Source organism: Leptonotus elevatus, chromosome 3, assembly GCF_054856555.1.
Source record: "Leptonotus elevatus isolate MCC_2025b chromosome 3, RoL_Lele_1.0, whole genome shotgun sequence".
Lineage (NCBI taxonomy): Eukaryota > Metazoa > Chordata > Actinopteri > Syngnathiformes > Syngnathidae > Leptonotus > Leptonotus elevatus.
Window position 1 is genome coordinate 15,988,495 of NC_141241.1, and position 15,624 is coordinate 16,004,118.

General features: G+C 39.1%; 1 protein-coding gene across 1 annotated transcript in view; it reads left to right on the top strand.

The window, feature by feature from the left end:
- Window positions 1–15,624, top strand: part of cgnl1 (cingulin-like 1) — a 33,060-nt gene that overhangs the window by 4,297 nt on the left and 13,139 nt on the right. Inside the window, exons 3-10 of the mRNA XM_086071551.1 lie at window positions 1,090–1,184; window positions 3,401–3,503; window positions 4,506–4,607; window positions 4,891–5,027; window positions 5,343–5,481; window positions 5,858–6,070; window positions 15,232–15,438; window positions 15,515–15,619. Coding sequence (XP_085927677.1) covers window positions 1,090–1,184; window positions 3,401–3,503; window positions 4,506–4,607; window positions 4,891–5,027; window positions 5,343–5,481; window positions 5,858–6,070; window positions 15,232–15,438; window positions 15,515–15,619 — 1,101 coding nt within the window. The remainder of the gene's footprint in view (window positions 1–1,089; window positions 1,185–3,400; window positions 3,504–4,505; window positions 4,608–4,890; window positions 5,028–5,342; window positions 5,482–5,857; window positions 6,071–15,231; window positions 15,439–15,514; window positions 15,620–15,624) is intronic.

The following is a 15,624-nucleotide window of genomic DNA, read 5'->3' on the forward strand; positions in this document are numbered from 1 at the left end:
CAAATTGTAGCTTTTGCGTTTCTGTTGCAGTAGAAGTTGTGAAGTGAATCAAAATAAAATGAAAGTAGAATTCGTTACTGTACCACTTTTTGGCACAAGCTAACAACCACAGTGGTACAGTGCTACAGTAGGTGGAAACGTGCCCTTTGACTTTAAAATCTCTGTTAAGTAAATTTGACACACCATAAAGAAGTGTTGTTAATAACTTTGCCAAATTTAGATGATAAAAAAAGATCGCAAAATGTATAAAATGAGGTTTCAAAATGAAGAAAGCTATTGTCTCTGTTCTCAAACACTGTGGGCGTGTCCATTGAATGCATGAATTCACGCCTCGCTGCAAAATATATGCTACTTAATCTAAGATCTTTCTTATGACAATACATCCCGACATGTTGGTGCTGCTCAAGTATGTCTGCTTAAGGCCTTCAGTAACTGGAAAAAAATCCCAGCCATTAATATTTTCACATTGTGACCACGAGGCGCTCTAAAGGGGCTATACCAGAGCAAAGCCCTCCTTGCTCTTCCGGTTGCGCACTCACTGATGACAACAAAGCACTCTAATGCAACCACATCAAAGAAATAATAAAAAAGGAAAAATGCATTTTCACTAGCTAGCTAACTGCACGCCACAATTGTGCCGAATAACCAATCGTATGTACAATGAGTGTGTCACTGGGCCCCATTTTAGCCACAAAATAATCTAGAACACTGAAATGATGAAAAACAGTTGAACACTATCTCCACAATTCACTACTATATAGTTCTCTGTCTTTTCATGTTTTCAGCAATTAACTTCAAAAGTAGAATTTATTTGTAAACATCTCTCTAAATTCACTGTACAAGCGCTCTTAATAGAGCTGGTTTACCCAAACTTAAGCATTAGGACCAAAAATTGAACCCGCGATAACCCCATCTTAGGTCTCTGAAAATATTCAGCTGCATGCCATTTTTATTGATACCACTATTTGACGCAATGGCTGTTTTGATTTTTCCTATGTTGTCGTTGTAGTAAATGAACGTTTGTTATAAACCAGTTTGACATCTCTGTCATCACGCTCAGATCATTCTCTCATTTCCTGTCCCATTCAGGCAACGCCAGACCTCCTGAAAGGTCAGCAGGAGCTTTCACAACAAACACACGAAGAGACAGCAAAACAAATTTTGTTCAATTACCTAAAGGACGGGTGAGTTATTACAGCTTGACCTCGTTCTGCTTTAGTCCCTATTTTTTGGGGGCGGTTAATGCTACAAAAACTTAACAGTTTGGATCTTTTGGCTCGAAATTGAACCACAAACGGAGCCCATTGTTCCTCCATTTGAGAAATAGCACATTTTAAGTCATGCATCATGTAGGGAGAAGTTGTTCAGTGGGAGTTCATGGATATATTTTTGAGATCAGACCTTGACTGTTTGTGATAAAAGTGAAGGAATGTGTTCTCTTACCCACCCAGCCATGCGATCCAGCTGTGTGGATTTTATTTTTTTCCCCCCAATCTCACTTTGCCTCAGTGTTTTCTCTCAGCTTCAGTGTAAATCAAGGGCTCAGCCTTTGTGTTTTTGTCTGTAATCTGACACGTGTCAGCTGCCAAGGGAAGAAAGAATATAAGGTTAAGGTTCAAACTGAGTAAAAGGAGAAAAATACAAAAAAGTCTTTGCAGTATAATCAATATGGCGGTTATCGATTTTCTGCATACGATGTGAGAACCAGTATATGAAAGAAAAAATAAATTACCGCAGCATGAGCCAACTGTTCAGATTTGATACACATTTTTCTAGATTTTATTGCAGCTGTTGGGAATACGAGTGGTCGTTTAGGAAAAGGACAGGAAACTGTTTGGGTGTGTCGGGGATACAGGTCAGGAGTCACAGGACAAAGGAAAAGAAACCCAGATGGATGTGCGGGGATTGCAAATGAGCTACATTCTCAAGGCCGCCAAGCCAAACATGCGCCAACGGGAGTTGTGGATGTGTAATTGAAGTCAGCTGTGTGAGGAGAACAGAGGTCGAGAGAATGTTTCTGTGTCACTGACCTAATTTAAAGAAATAATACATCACTGCTGTCATTAGAAAGTGGCGCAGCTTTTTTGATACTGATGCTTTTCATTTCACTGAATCTTTCAAGGGAAAAAGTCTGTACCAAAGAACACTTTGTTTGCTGACATTTACGGATAAGCAGATACTAAATATGATACGTAAGGAGGTGGAATTGATTTCCTGTTTCTGGAATTCTGACCCCCTCTCCCCCCACCCAAGATTCCAGGAATGTCCAACTCTCGCATTGTGTTGTTTTTTATGTTTAACTTATATTTGGTTCGACCTCCAGGGAGTAACCACAAAATCAAGTACTCCCGCACACTCATAAGAAGCAATAGAAGTTGTTCAACTATCCCACCTTTACAAAAATAATCATGCTTACTTTTAAAGGCTGTAGTGATTATTAACCAAAACATTCGAAGAATTCAATTATAAAAAAAATAGGCCAAAGCAAAACCTCTGCCCCAAAGCTTCGCAGGGTAATTTTTCCACACAGACTAAAATTATTGTAGTGGCATGCACCAATTGGTGTAGAAATAAGTCGGTGCAAAGACAGCAAGCCAGCAGGAAAGCTACGTAAAAAAGATAAAGTATGTCAAAAGTTTGGGATCCTTTTAAGGATAGACAGTGGGCACATATCACGATATTTCAAAGAAATTTGGGGTGACGATATTTTTGACGATATTGGTAATAATTGCGGCCAACTCTACACACCCATTTATTGACACCCACGTCACTCACCATGCCAAGCTCCGCCTAGGACAGTACAATGTGAGGATGGTGACCCTAAGTGGACAAAAAGAATACCTGCACATCAAGTGCATGCTATTGTGTTTAATAAAACTAGAAGAGAGGTATTTATTTTAACATTTCAAGTTTGTTCTGTTCTCCTGTAGTTATTGATTGCAGTGATGAAGAATTGTGCTAGAATTGTTCTGCTCTTCATTTTGTAGCTCAGTCAGGTGAACAAAGCACGTGAGTGTGATTCTACAATGCTGTGATGACGTATTACTATAATTAGCCACACAAAGGTATTCCGTTTTTTGGATCCCATTAGATTGTTTATCTGTACATCAAGTTGTGGCTGGTTTGCACAAGTTTCAATTCCTGCTTATTTTGTTTTTTGGTGTGCAGTAAACAGCACCCCGCCCGCGCATACGTTTGATTATGTTGCCACATAGTTGAGTCAGAGGCTGAAAAAAAGCTGTTTGTGCGCTGAGGTGGCAGATCAAAGCATGACCCTTCCCGACCCTTTTTTAAAGCTGGGAATGACTGATCTCCATTCCCAGAACCACCAGGACCAACCGAAAAACAGAGTTTGTGTTTTACCCTCCGCTGACTGCGTTGTGTGCGTCTTTGTCTGCAGGAGCGCCGATAATGATGAAACGACCAAGAGAAAGGTCAACCTGGTCTTTGAGAAGATTCAAACGTTGAAGTCTCGAGCCACGGCAGGCCCTCCTGATGACAAAGTGAGAACTTGTTAGAGTCTCTGTTTTTCCAATTGCTATTCAATACCAGGTTTGACTGTGTAGATCTGCCAACAACACACAATGGACCGCGGTTTAGGACCTGTGGATTTACCTATTTATGATATTTAACAAAAAAAAAAAAAAATTATATATATATATATATATATATATATAAATTGGGGCGATGGTTAGCTTAGAAGCTATCTTCCTATCAATTCTTCAGCTGCCCTGTCAATTAAAGGCTAAAAAGCCACAAAAAATACTTTAAAAAAATTAATTTATTATTAATAATAATAATTATCATTATTATTATTATTTTTGTGGGGACGACCGTTTTTAACGGAAGATGCTTTATGGTTTTGGAATAATTAAATAGAATGTAAAGAAATATACAGATATACACCATAAATCATAACTCCTCAGTAAGCTCCTCCTCAGTTTCTCACTTTGTGCGAACACAATATTAAGCTAGCAGGCTTAAGGGTATGTGGTTGTTTCAAAGTACAACTTCTATCATTATCTACCAAACTGCTGCTTGTTGTGTCGTGAGTTGGGTTCACTGCCACCATGCAGCACCTATCTCAAAATTGTGCTTGCAAAAAACCTGCACATTTGGTCACTTGTACTGTATAACCTTGCATCACTGTATTTTCTACATTGTGGATTTAGGGGTAATGCATGATTTTTACCACCATCCCTATCAGCTTTTATCAGGAAAAGTAGTAAAAAATCACTCAGGCCAACCTATGCAGCCTCTTCAAATCTTACTGTTTATTTTAACGTTTACATCATTGTATTTGATGTCATAAAAATGTTACTTATATCTTAAAGCTTGAAATCGTATTAAAACACTTTGCAATATGGGCTTTTTACTTTGCATTTGACGCTCATTCTTTATCCCTCCAGTACTACAATCAAATGTCTATGCTAACATATGCCACTTCACCCAAACAGAAAATATAAGGAAGGTAAATATTTTTGTATGTTGTGTTCTTCTCTCAGTCCTTGGGTCCGTCTGCACACACCAAAGCCCTGCAGGAGCAAAACGCTGCGCTGGAGAAAAGAACGGCCGAACTGAAACAACAACTTCATGAACAAAGAGCGGTAACAAAAATATGTCTATTTAAAATATTCTTTCCTCTTTGATCAGCGGGTTGGATAACTTGAGATTTAATGGACAACTCAAAATCAAACCTGTTCAGAACTTGGAGGCTGCCTCCCTTTAAAGCAAACAATGGACAGTCGAGAAAAGATTTGTATCGAGCGTCATTGTGTGTGCAATGACAAATTAGACATTCCTTTTGATTCGTTGAATCCAAGTTATTTCTGTGACCATTGTGCATTTTTTCTTCCATTACCACGTGTGTATGTATGTATTCCCTATCAGACAAATAAGGCGGACAATATGGCTGCTTCAAGCTTGAAGGAGCTGCAGCGGGAACTGGACCGGACGACAGACGAGTGCAAATGCTTGAAGGAAAAACTGGCCAAAACTGAGGCTGAACTCCAGACCACACTTGAAGAGTAAGGATGCAGAGTGCAGACCTCCCCCAAGGCCTTTGTTCACTGTAAAATGAATGCGTGAACATGCGCAATATGCCAACAGGGCCGACACCTTGTTTAGTTTTGCGGTAGAGTGGCGTCTTATATCTTTCATATGTCCTGCTCAATTCATTCTTCAAGTCCTCACTTCAAGATGGAGTATCATTTTAGAAAGACAATTTTCGGAGCAACTACCATTGCTTTTTACTTGCAATTCGGTGCAGTAGTAGACAACTAGTGTGCACGTGGTGTGCGGTCCAGCTGCTGTGAGTACTGACACGCTATGTGGCGTGTCAGGCTGTTCCAGGTGAAGATGGAGAGGGAGCAGTACCAGACAGAGATCCGAGACCTGCAGGACCAGCTGTCGGAGATGCACGACGAGCTGGACACGGCCAAGACGTCTGCTGCTGACGGCGAGAGAGACGCTATCATGGCGGTAAGTTGGAAAGCATAATATCCGACTTCATCACCATATACTGCTGCGCTCTTCGTCTTCACTAGTAGCGCGCTAGTAGAATGAACATTTTATTAGTCCCCTTTTTTCCCCACTACCATTGCCATTTTGGCCTACTAGTATACAGTTAAACCTTACTAGAAAACCGTGCAGCACTAGTGACACTACTAGGTCCAACAGTCGTGCACTAGTAGCCTTCTGGATATTGCAGTACTTGACATTAAGGTCCATACATAGACATAGTAGGAGGACAAGTACACATTTCTAGTGAGGCAAAACTGTGCATTAGTTAACGTGTTGATTTTCTTCTTTTGTCCAGCCCAAGATAGTAACAGTAGTCCAAACGTATTTTCTCTAGGACATAATGGAACTGAAGGTGGAGCTGCAGGAAGTTCTCCTGGCCAAGGAAGAGCAGGAGGATGTTCTGAGGAAGCGAGAAAGGGAGCTGACGGCTCTGAAGGGAGCCCTGAAGGAGGAAGTGGCCGCTCACGATCAGGAGATAGACAAGATGAAGGAGAAATATGAGAAGGAGATCAGTCGGCTGCACAGGTCATTGGAGGAGGCCAAGCAGGTGAGCGTCATTATTTTCTCCCTCTCGCCCCAACCCATTTGTTCAAACATGCATCATGTCAGAGGGGAGTGTGGAGATAAGCGCTGGACATGCTTTTTTCCCCCACAAAATTGTACAAGGCACATTTTTTCAAGTAGATAACGCAAATGGCTTTATTTGTATCGACTGTATCATAATAGTAATTATTACCCCTGCTGTGTTATTTCATCAGCTCGCCAAGAAACACTCGTCAGCATAAAAGCAAAAACAAACGTTAGTGGTTTTTGGTTCTGTACTGTGTAAACGGGCGTGCCTCAGTATAGACTACAAACAAATGTTCACTGCATGCACATGAGCAAAATATTTTCTTTAGTTAAACATGTTGCACGCATTGTACTTTGCCTCAGTCCTCACATGCACTCACACAACCGTGTAAACAGAACCTCCAAACACGATGATGGCTACAAATATTGTACATTGTCAGCATTTTTTTTGTTTTTGTTTGACTTCATCTTAGCCAGTTACATTGTTTGATAATTACCTTTGGAAACATTTACTTGAGATTAATGGCAGCTGCCTGCAATAACATGGAAATGTTTTGAACGACTTAAAGTAAGGGGATGCAACAATGTACACTCAAAAAACAGTTGGGTCAAAAGTAACCCAATTATGGGTCAAAAATGGACCGATCCGCTACTTGGGTCGATTTGATCCAACGTTGAGTCAAGAAATGGGTCTTTCTGCGTAAAATAACTCATAAATATTGGTCAGATTTCTTTTTGTATTTTGTATAAAACAACCCAGAAAGTTGGGTCAAATTGACCCATAAAGTGGATCGGTCCATTTTTGATCCGTAACACGGTTACTTTTGACCCAACTGTTTTTAGAGTGTATTTACTTATCTCAAAAGCTCTCCCCTGCAAGCCTCCCTTATGAGCATCAGTGTATTTTTGTGCTTTTATATGACAACATTACAAGTGATAAAGCAGTCCTTATCTTTAAAAAGTAAATATTTGTGGGGGAAATTTTACACCGTGCACAGTTTTGGTCAAGATTTAGAGGAGGGGGTGTGAGGCAACATTGTTTTCAGTATGTCTCAGTACGACTGGTGTGCGTCCTGTTTGTCTCAAAGGGTGGAAGTTGTCCTTGTGCTCTGCTTCCTGCTGTGCTGATTGGGGGAGACCCACAGCAGCTAAAGCAGACTGACCAGGGAGCAGAGTCCCTTTGTTGTACAGAGGTACCGTGCGTCCCACCTCCCAGGGGATTTTGTCATCAGGGTTCTATCCTCACCGCTTTTGTAAACATTTAGGAAGATAAAGTCATTGTTTTCTTTGCTTTTAAGATTGAACTGCGGCCTTTCTCATTAGGGGCTTTCCTTTTGTGCGCTTGCATTATTGTCCTCTTCCTCAGCTCGTGCATTCATGCCAACTTTTAAACGAGTCAATATCACCACAAGGTGCCTTTGAGACATCCTTATTTCACCAGGAAAGAAAAAAAAATCTTAGATTTTCCATTGATTGTCATATTCATTGTATTGTGTTATGATGTGAGAAATGCATATTGGTCAAGCTCCCACATTTTAGAAATAAAATAACTGAAAGCAGACAATGTACTTGCAAAATATGTGAGCTTAATGACAGGGTGGACAATGACAGCATGAACATTTTTGGCTAAAGTTATGAGCACATGGTGGACCTTCACTTAGCAACATAATTCAGTCAATAATCTGTGTTCTGTTTAATAAATATATATTGCAAATTTCTGAAAATATTTTATATCTGTTCATATTTCAAAATGACAGAGTGGACATATAACGCTTGAAATGTCTAAATATGTATAAATATTTATATTGCATCTAGTCACTGTTTTGTTCTGCAGTGATGGAAAGACAAAATGCTGGAAATGTCACTAAAAAAACAACAACTAAAGATTATTTCTGAACGGGGCAGTTAACCCATAATGACAGGGTGGACAACAATTTTAGTGACACGTGATTAAAAACTCTGGACACTTTTTATTCCATTCTCGTTTGTCATTAAATTTAACATGATAATCTTAGTGGATATTTTTTACATTTGTTTGGCCTCTGGTAATGTTATGATGCCAACAGTTTTGCCCTGCAACATATTAATGCAATGTCCTTCATGTTCTATTGGAAAATCGGAACAAATTGGAGACTCCACAACAGATTATGTTGAACCTTTAAAATATAGTATTAAGGTTAATGAAGTTCGAGGAAACTACTTTTCCTATAATAACTTGGTGTGAGGGGCATGAATGGGAACCACCTCCTCTTTTGTGCGGCTCACCTCTTTTGGGGTGACCAGCGGGTCCCATGTACAGAATGCTGGAAAGTGGAGCAGCGAATTGGCGCGTATACAAGGTAATTGCAGTGGCAAGCCATCACTAATCTAATGAGCATCCCATTCCCGACTTTGCGCCGTGCCCCCTCATTTTTGGTGGGGGACTAAAAGAGCGGGGGCATTTGTGAACCTCTACTGAAAATGAATGATGAGTTTGTTTCACACAATAATACCAGCGGGGGTTGGGACTGTCTCAATAAGTGGGTCAGTGTGCTGTAGAAAGGGGACAGCGTGGCCGACCCCCTGAAAGGAGGCGAGGGGTCTGTTTTGTGTCTTGAAAGGCGCATTGTGTTCTCAATCAGCTGTAAAGTGTGGAATTTGATGAAGGTTACAAAACTGTCATCAGACCTCTCTTAAATGAACAGGAACTTGATTTCAGGATTCCCGCCTGAGCTCTTGACGCTCTGTAATTGAAAACGTGTGCACTTTTGGAACGGGATCTTTCGCTGTCAGCATGCGTTGGTATGCAAACAATGTGGACGGGCGAGGTGCAGTGAGTAGAGAGACTGGTTTGCTTCCAAGAATGTCGGGGGTCAAAGTGGAGAATGTGCACCCTGTAGACCTTCTTCACTCAGCTCGCGCTCTTACAGTGCACCCGCCCTGACCTTTGGGACCTTGTCAATTATGAGGGATACTGCTGTTCTATCCCTTGTCTCTGTGGGGTCCTACAGTTTGTTTGAGCTTTTAATGCATCTCAGCTGAAGTCTCCAAATAGTGGGCCTTCTAATTAGCTCATTTTTTCCCCCTATTTCTTACTTCTTCGTACTGCTTCTGAACCTCACTTTGTTCATTTCTGCATCATACAGTTTGGAACAGTAAACCCTCATCTGTCTTGTTTTTTAATACGGAGTGTGTGATCTGCTTTTTAAGTAATGTGAGATCATACATGCGGATGAGTTTGATGAAGAACATAAACAAATGATAACAAAGGAAGACATCCAACGTTTTTGTAATTTCTTATTGACAAGTGACTATTTCAATAAGAGCAGATGCTCTGTTGCATTTTTTTCAATCAATTTCTAAGTGAATATCCTTTGTCGATCAGTCCAAGCGTGGAGAATCTCTGTTGGGAATGAGGTGATCGATAATTATCACCAGTTTCCTCCAGTGTGGAAATCTGTTTATTCCTCCACAATCACGCCCTGTTTTTGTGGTTCAAATTTTTTTTAAATAATGTAGTACAATATATTGTATGTGGAGCATTGAAACCAATCCATAGTTGCAATTTGCGTTGCCAATTATAAAAATGCTCAAGTCTTAACATTAATGATGATTCCCAGTAGCAAATCTGTTGAATTGTGTCATAGATTGTGCAAAGAAAAGCCTTCTAGAACATCTGAAATTTATTTGAGGGGTAATCAGACACTTTAAGTGATGACAGGTGTGTGCTGACTTCAATTCAACATGAATTTGAATGCGAGCACAGGCACTTCTCGAAAAGCTGAAAAATCGATTAAGTTGTGTAAGATATTGGTCACGTTAATGGTGGAAAAGGTTTTTGAAAGGATTCATCTTGGTGTCATTATTTTATATCATAAATACAGTGATGTTTGAACAGGAGTGCGTATATGTTTTATATCCACTATATGGTTGGTAGCTTGGTAAATGCAGCTGGTTTTTGTAGCCAGTTGTGTCCTCGCTGGTATCTTCACCGCCTCTCGAGTCAACTCTTGGAGGGTGTGAACTGAACTTTTCACTTTCTGATCATCAAATCTTCCAAGCCGGGAGAAGAGTCTCCCCTCAAAAGCGGCCGGCATGAGTCTGTACGTTTGATGATAGTGCTGTTGGTAGGAGCCCATTAATAAGCAGGTGACAGTGGAGTGGAGGAGGGAGGGACAGCTTGTTAACGGGCGGATCAGGAAATTAGATTTTATACATGTGGCAATATTAACATTTCCCCCCAAACTCTGTACTGTATGTGTTGCTTATGTCAAAACTCAAAAGGATTTGGGTCTCCATCATAAAAAGAAAAGCCCGGATAATTTTTTTCGCAAGCCAAAATGTTTGTTTTTAATTTTTTGTTTCAAAATTTTTCTTTCAAAATTTTTCTTTCAAAATGTTTCTTTCAAAATGACGACGCTCGCAAGAAGCAGCTTTCAGCCGCAACTCGTGTCCAGGTGCCCACAGTTTCCAAATGTTCTATTAATTTTCGGTCTACTCTAAAATAAATTTAATTGACATTTTAATGATCTTTTTGTATACTGTAAATTAAATATCTGTGACGAGTTTCCAAAAATTGAATGCCTGCAATCATAACTGTTATTTTAGCCTCTATGGGTCACACTGTTGTCTATCGTTACAAACTTTAAAGGATACAAGTGGGGGAGAGTCTGCAAATGAAAGATGCCTTGATGCAAAAAATGGCTGTGCAAGAACTACATAACTGTCATCTCAGTGGTGGAAAGCAGAGGAGTAATAGTTTTGTTTATGGATGCCCTTGCTTACGGTGGCTCTATTTGCCAACGCGTGATTCGTTTGCATGTTGTTGCAGCTGCTTTTGCACGGAGGAAACGTCCCTCTCGCTGAGCGCTAACAGGAAAGGAGAAAACTGGAAACAGCTTGTCGTCCTTTAATTTTTACACCACCAGTAGTGAAACTTTTTGAATTGATGTGGTTAAAATGGTGCGTCTGATTTCCTCATATCAGTCAAAACATATTTCTTCATTGCTCCATAAATAATATTTAAGATATTTTTTTCGTTTTAATTTCATTATTACAGAAATATTGCATTTTAAGTACCCTTTAAATGATAAAAGTTTCAAGTCAAAATGTTTGTTGTAATGCAGCTGGAATGGCAACATGATTTAAAGGCTCACAACTTTCAACGCTGTGCTTCAAAGACTGCAGAAAGTCAGTTAATGTACAACTTTGGACAAACACTTTGAATACACAACACGTCCCGAAGGCAAACGAAGAGAGTTCGTGGAGACGAAAAGAGAGTTTTAGTCCTCGTCACGTAACTAAACAATAGTCATTGGTCGTGTTTTTATTTATGTTTTCACGTGCTGTCTCTCGCTTTGTTTGATTGTATTTGAAGAGTTACAGTTCATACAGCTTATAATGTGACTGTTTATTTAGTAATGCTTACTAATCCCCCAATGATTGCCGGTTAAGCTTGAGGAATGTGTTCAATGATTAACTCTTTATAGTCATGAATAAGAAAGCAACCAAGAACACAATTCTAAACATCATTGTTCAAGTAATACCTCTCTGACTGTATCAACTCAATTGAGCTTGATTTTTGTAAAGCCAGAATTTTTTACCTATTCACTGCCATTGACGGCTATTGACGTTCAAAATTAATTTGAACTCTTTCTATTAGTTACATTTTTTTTCCACTTTTGTTAACAAGAGTATGAAAACCTATACTTTTTTAAATTATATATTTAGATAGATATCAAATTTGTGATTAATCGTATTGAAGTCATGCAGTTAATTACCATCAAAAATTTAAATCGCTTGACATGATTTAAAAAAAAGAAAAAGAAAAGATTATTAAAAATTAGGGGTGTCAGGCGATTACAATTTTTAACTCACAATTAATCACAAATTTTATATCTGTTCTAAATGTACGATAAAAAAAAAAGTAGGTTTTCAATACTCTTGGTAACAAAAGTGGATTATTTTTTTTAAACTAATAAAAATAGTTCAAATAAATTTTTGATGTCCATAGCCGTCATTGAGTTAATGCTGCGCTTGTATTGGTTCCCATTAGATTTTTAAATGTCTGCCTAATCTTGTGGCCTCTTAGTGTACAATATAGGAGTGCAGTCCTTTTTCCAGTGACCTGCCACTTAACAAGTCAGTGGTTGGTGGATTCAACGCAGTGTGGGAATTGGGCCAGTGAAGTGTTTGTGCTGGACTTTGTGTGAACAAGGGTACACTGACAGTATCAGTTGATAGAGACTTGCCTTCAGCCCACCTCTGTTACAGTTATTCATTTTTTTTCCCCAAGCCCACAGCATAACCTGTGACTGTTTCATGGTTTGCCTGGTTCTTAAAGTTGTAAAAATAAGTCAACTTCCTAGAGAGATTCTTAACTCATTCACAATGACCTGCACCGATAGACATCTCAATTCCAAGACAGTTGACTCAGACTGGTTGAAAATTTGCACTTCTCTTACAAGCTTTACATAAAGTATTTGCAATTTCACATTTATATGAAGGGAGTTATGAAAAGTGTCAGCGGTGAAGCTGAGTGCTGCTGCGAGGTGACTTGGCGAACTGGCCTGACTGGCCTGTCAGCTGTGAAGCTGGGAGGAGGTACATGTGTGTCAGCTTTTCTTCCTACAGAGGAAACGAGTATTCGCGTGGCGGCAGTGTGATGAGTGGAGCCTTTCAACTTGGGACATTATTGGTTGAAGATTTAGGTTTCAGTTTTAAACAGAAACCATAAGGTGCTTTTAGCTACTGTACAATTCTGTATCAATGTTCCCTTTATAAAAGGGGTTTGCCACTTTTTTTTTTCAAATGGGGTTTGTCATGGAATGGGATTTTTGCTCAAATGAAAGCCTTAAATGGCATTAAAAAAAAACATTAAATATGATGTCTAGAGGCATTCAAAATTGAAATACAATTGATGTAAAAACATTGTTGTTCATGCTTTGTTGTACATACAACATTCTACAAAGAAGTTGGTATAATGCAATTTAGCAATAATAAATGTGATATCAATATATTTATTGGTATTTGTGGAGACTGGTAACTACTTATAATTTACAATGAACCAAGTGACCTCCTGCAGTCCATGAGTTGCTTCATGTTCCAAATATCACTTGCTCTGAATTTGAAAAGAAAAACGCACTGTTTCTGTCACCAATGTCCAACATGAAACACTAATTCCACCTAGTGGCAGAAATGTATTTCCTCACAAATGTATGACTCAATAATTTATATTTCTTTTTTAATTTATTATATCTTTTTAACTTCAACTAACTTTATGAATTACTTACTATAAAATGACTGAATGGTTGAAAAGATACAGCCACAATTGTATTTGATAACCATATTTGTCCACTTTGATCGTAACAAGAGTATGGAAAACTTGAAAAAACGTCTTTTTTTTAACCATTGAGAACAGATCTAATGTATGATTAATTGCAAGTTAATTATGGAAATCTTGCAATTCATTACAGTTAAAATTATAATCAACTGACAGCCCTAATATATAAGATGTACATGCATGCATGCATATGACCTGTATGTGTGTGAGTGCACGGGGACGTGGGAATTAAATTTGTTTTAATTTTCATTAAAAAGCATTAATTTAGACTTCCAGATACCTGCAGAAACCCTGGCTTTCTTTTAATCACATATTGTTGTGAAACACAAAACACAAACCTTTCTTGAATGTGGCACAAGTTTCATTCAGATGAAATACTTTTCAGAGTCACAACTTATCATTACTGATATTCAATATCCAACTCAAGGTGTCCTACATATGTGTCTTTGCATTCATGTACTGACATACTTGGCAATAATTTTGTCTAATTAAAAAGAGTGTACATCATCAACAGGCAGCCCTAAATGAAGACTTTAAGACCTCCAGGAGATTTGAGAAAAATGCTGAAAATTCTCCACAATCGGTTACATTGTGATGATCTCATGAAAACAGACCAAACGTTTCACACAAGAATCACTCCCACATCACCATTGAGCAAGCTGTTTTTTAGAAAGTTCACAAAAAGGGTACATCTTGTAGCCATGTCTGCTGACATGCTAAACAGTGTCAAAGAACATAAAAACGCAGGCACATTCCATTCATATACAGTACACATTACACTTATATCTACCTGTATGCTCTGCTTAGGACATTTACGATGGTGGTTTGTTTGCAGAGATAAACAGCAAACTCCCAAACCTGTTCCCTGACATTCCACCTAAATGACACAAAGTGTTGCGTCCGATTAAACCTCACTCAGCCTCCTACTTTTATCTAACGAAGCTGTCAACTTGGCTGAAACCAATCTGGTCTGCCGATGGGAAGTATGCACTTGCAAGATCTCAACTGTGGTTCACAGCAGAGGTTGGAGGGAAAAAAGAATACAATTTTAACAAAGGAGCAGAAAGTGTAGCTCTCTTTTAAAATGTTGCGTTAAAAGGGAGAAGTGATCATAGAAATAAATACCTTAGCTCATTCACTGCCATTGACGGTTATAAACGTCAAAAAATCATTTGAGCTATTTCTATTGGTTTAACATTTTTTTCTACTTTTGTTAACAAGAGTATGAAAACCTAGATTTTTTTTTATTGTACATTTAGAACAGATATAAAATTTGGGATAAATCGTGAGTTAACTATTGAAGTCATGCGATTAATTACGATAAAAAATGTTAATCGCCTGACGCCCCTAATTTTTAATAATCATCTCATCAGGCGATGACATTTTTTAATTGTAATTAATCGCATGACTTCACTAGTTAACTCACGATTAATCACAAATTTTATATCTGTTCTAAATGTAAAAAAAAAAAAAAATCTAGGTTTTCATACTCTTGTTAACAAAAGAAGGGGAAAAAATGTTTAACTAATAAAAATAGTTCAAATGAATTTTTGACGTTTATAGCCGTCAATGGCAGTGAATGAGTTAATTACTTCTCACAACATGGTGGAAATACTGTAGATACATATAGGCCTATGAACGTTTCACAGCCACTTCATATTGTGACACCTGAGCTTCGTGTGCAAGCACATCCAGGCCACATATCATGATATCAACAAAGCCATTTCAAGGAGTCTCAAATTTCACATCACGTGTCACATTTCCACTTTTTTCGTGAACGTCGCCTGTGCTTAAGTCACTTGTCTCGCCACCTCCAGAGCAGCACAGCGGTCGTCCAAGAGAAAGCTGAAGTGGAGGCAGCCAAGGGCGCGCTGGAGGGGCAAGCGGGACGCCTGAGCCAAGAGGCCGAACGGCTGCGCAAGCGGGCGCAGGAGCTGGAAAACGAAGTGGCCAAACTCAACCGTATCATCGACGACGCCAAGCTGCAAGAGAGCAGGCTGGGGGACCGCGTGGCACGGACGGGGGTGACGTGGAATCATTTGCCCGTGTTAGCTGAGAGCCGCGGGTCATCATTAAATGTTTGAACTTGATTTTTTACAGAAGGAGAAGAAGCAGCTGGAGGAGTCTTTGAATGAAATTAAGGAGCAAGAGGAGGAGATGTCTCGTGCGAACAGAGCTTTGACGTTACGACTTGAAGATGTGCAGGTAAG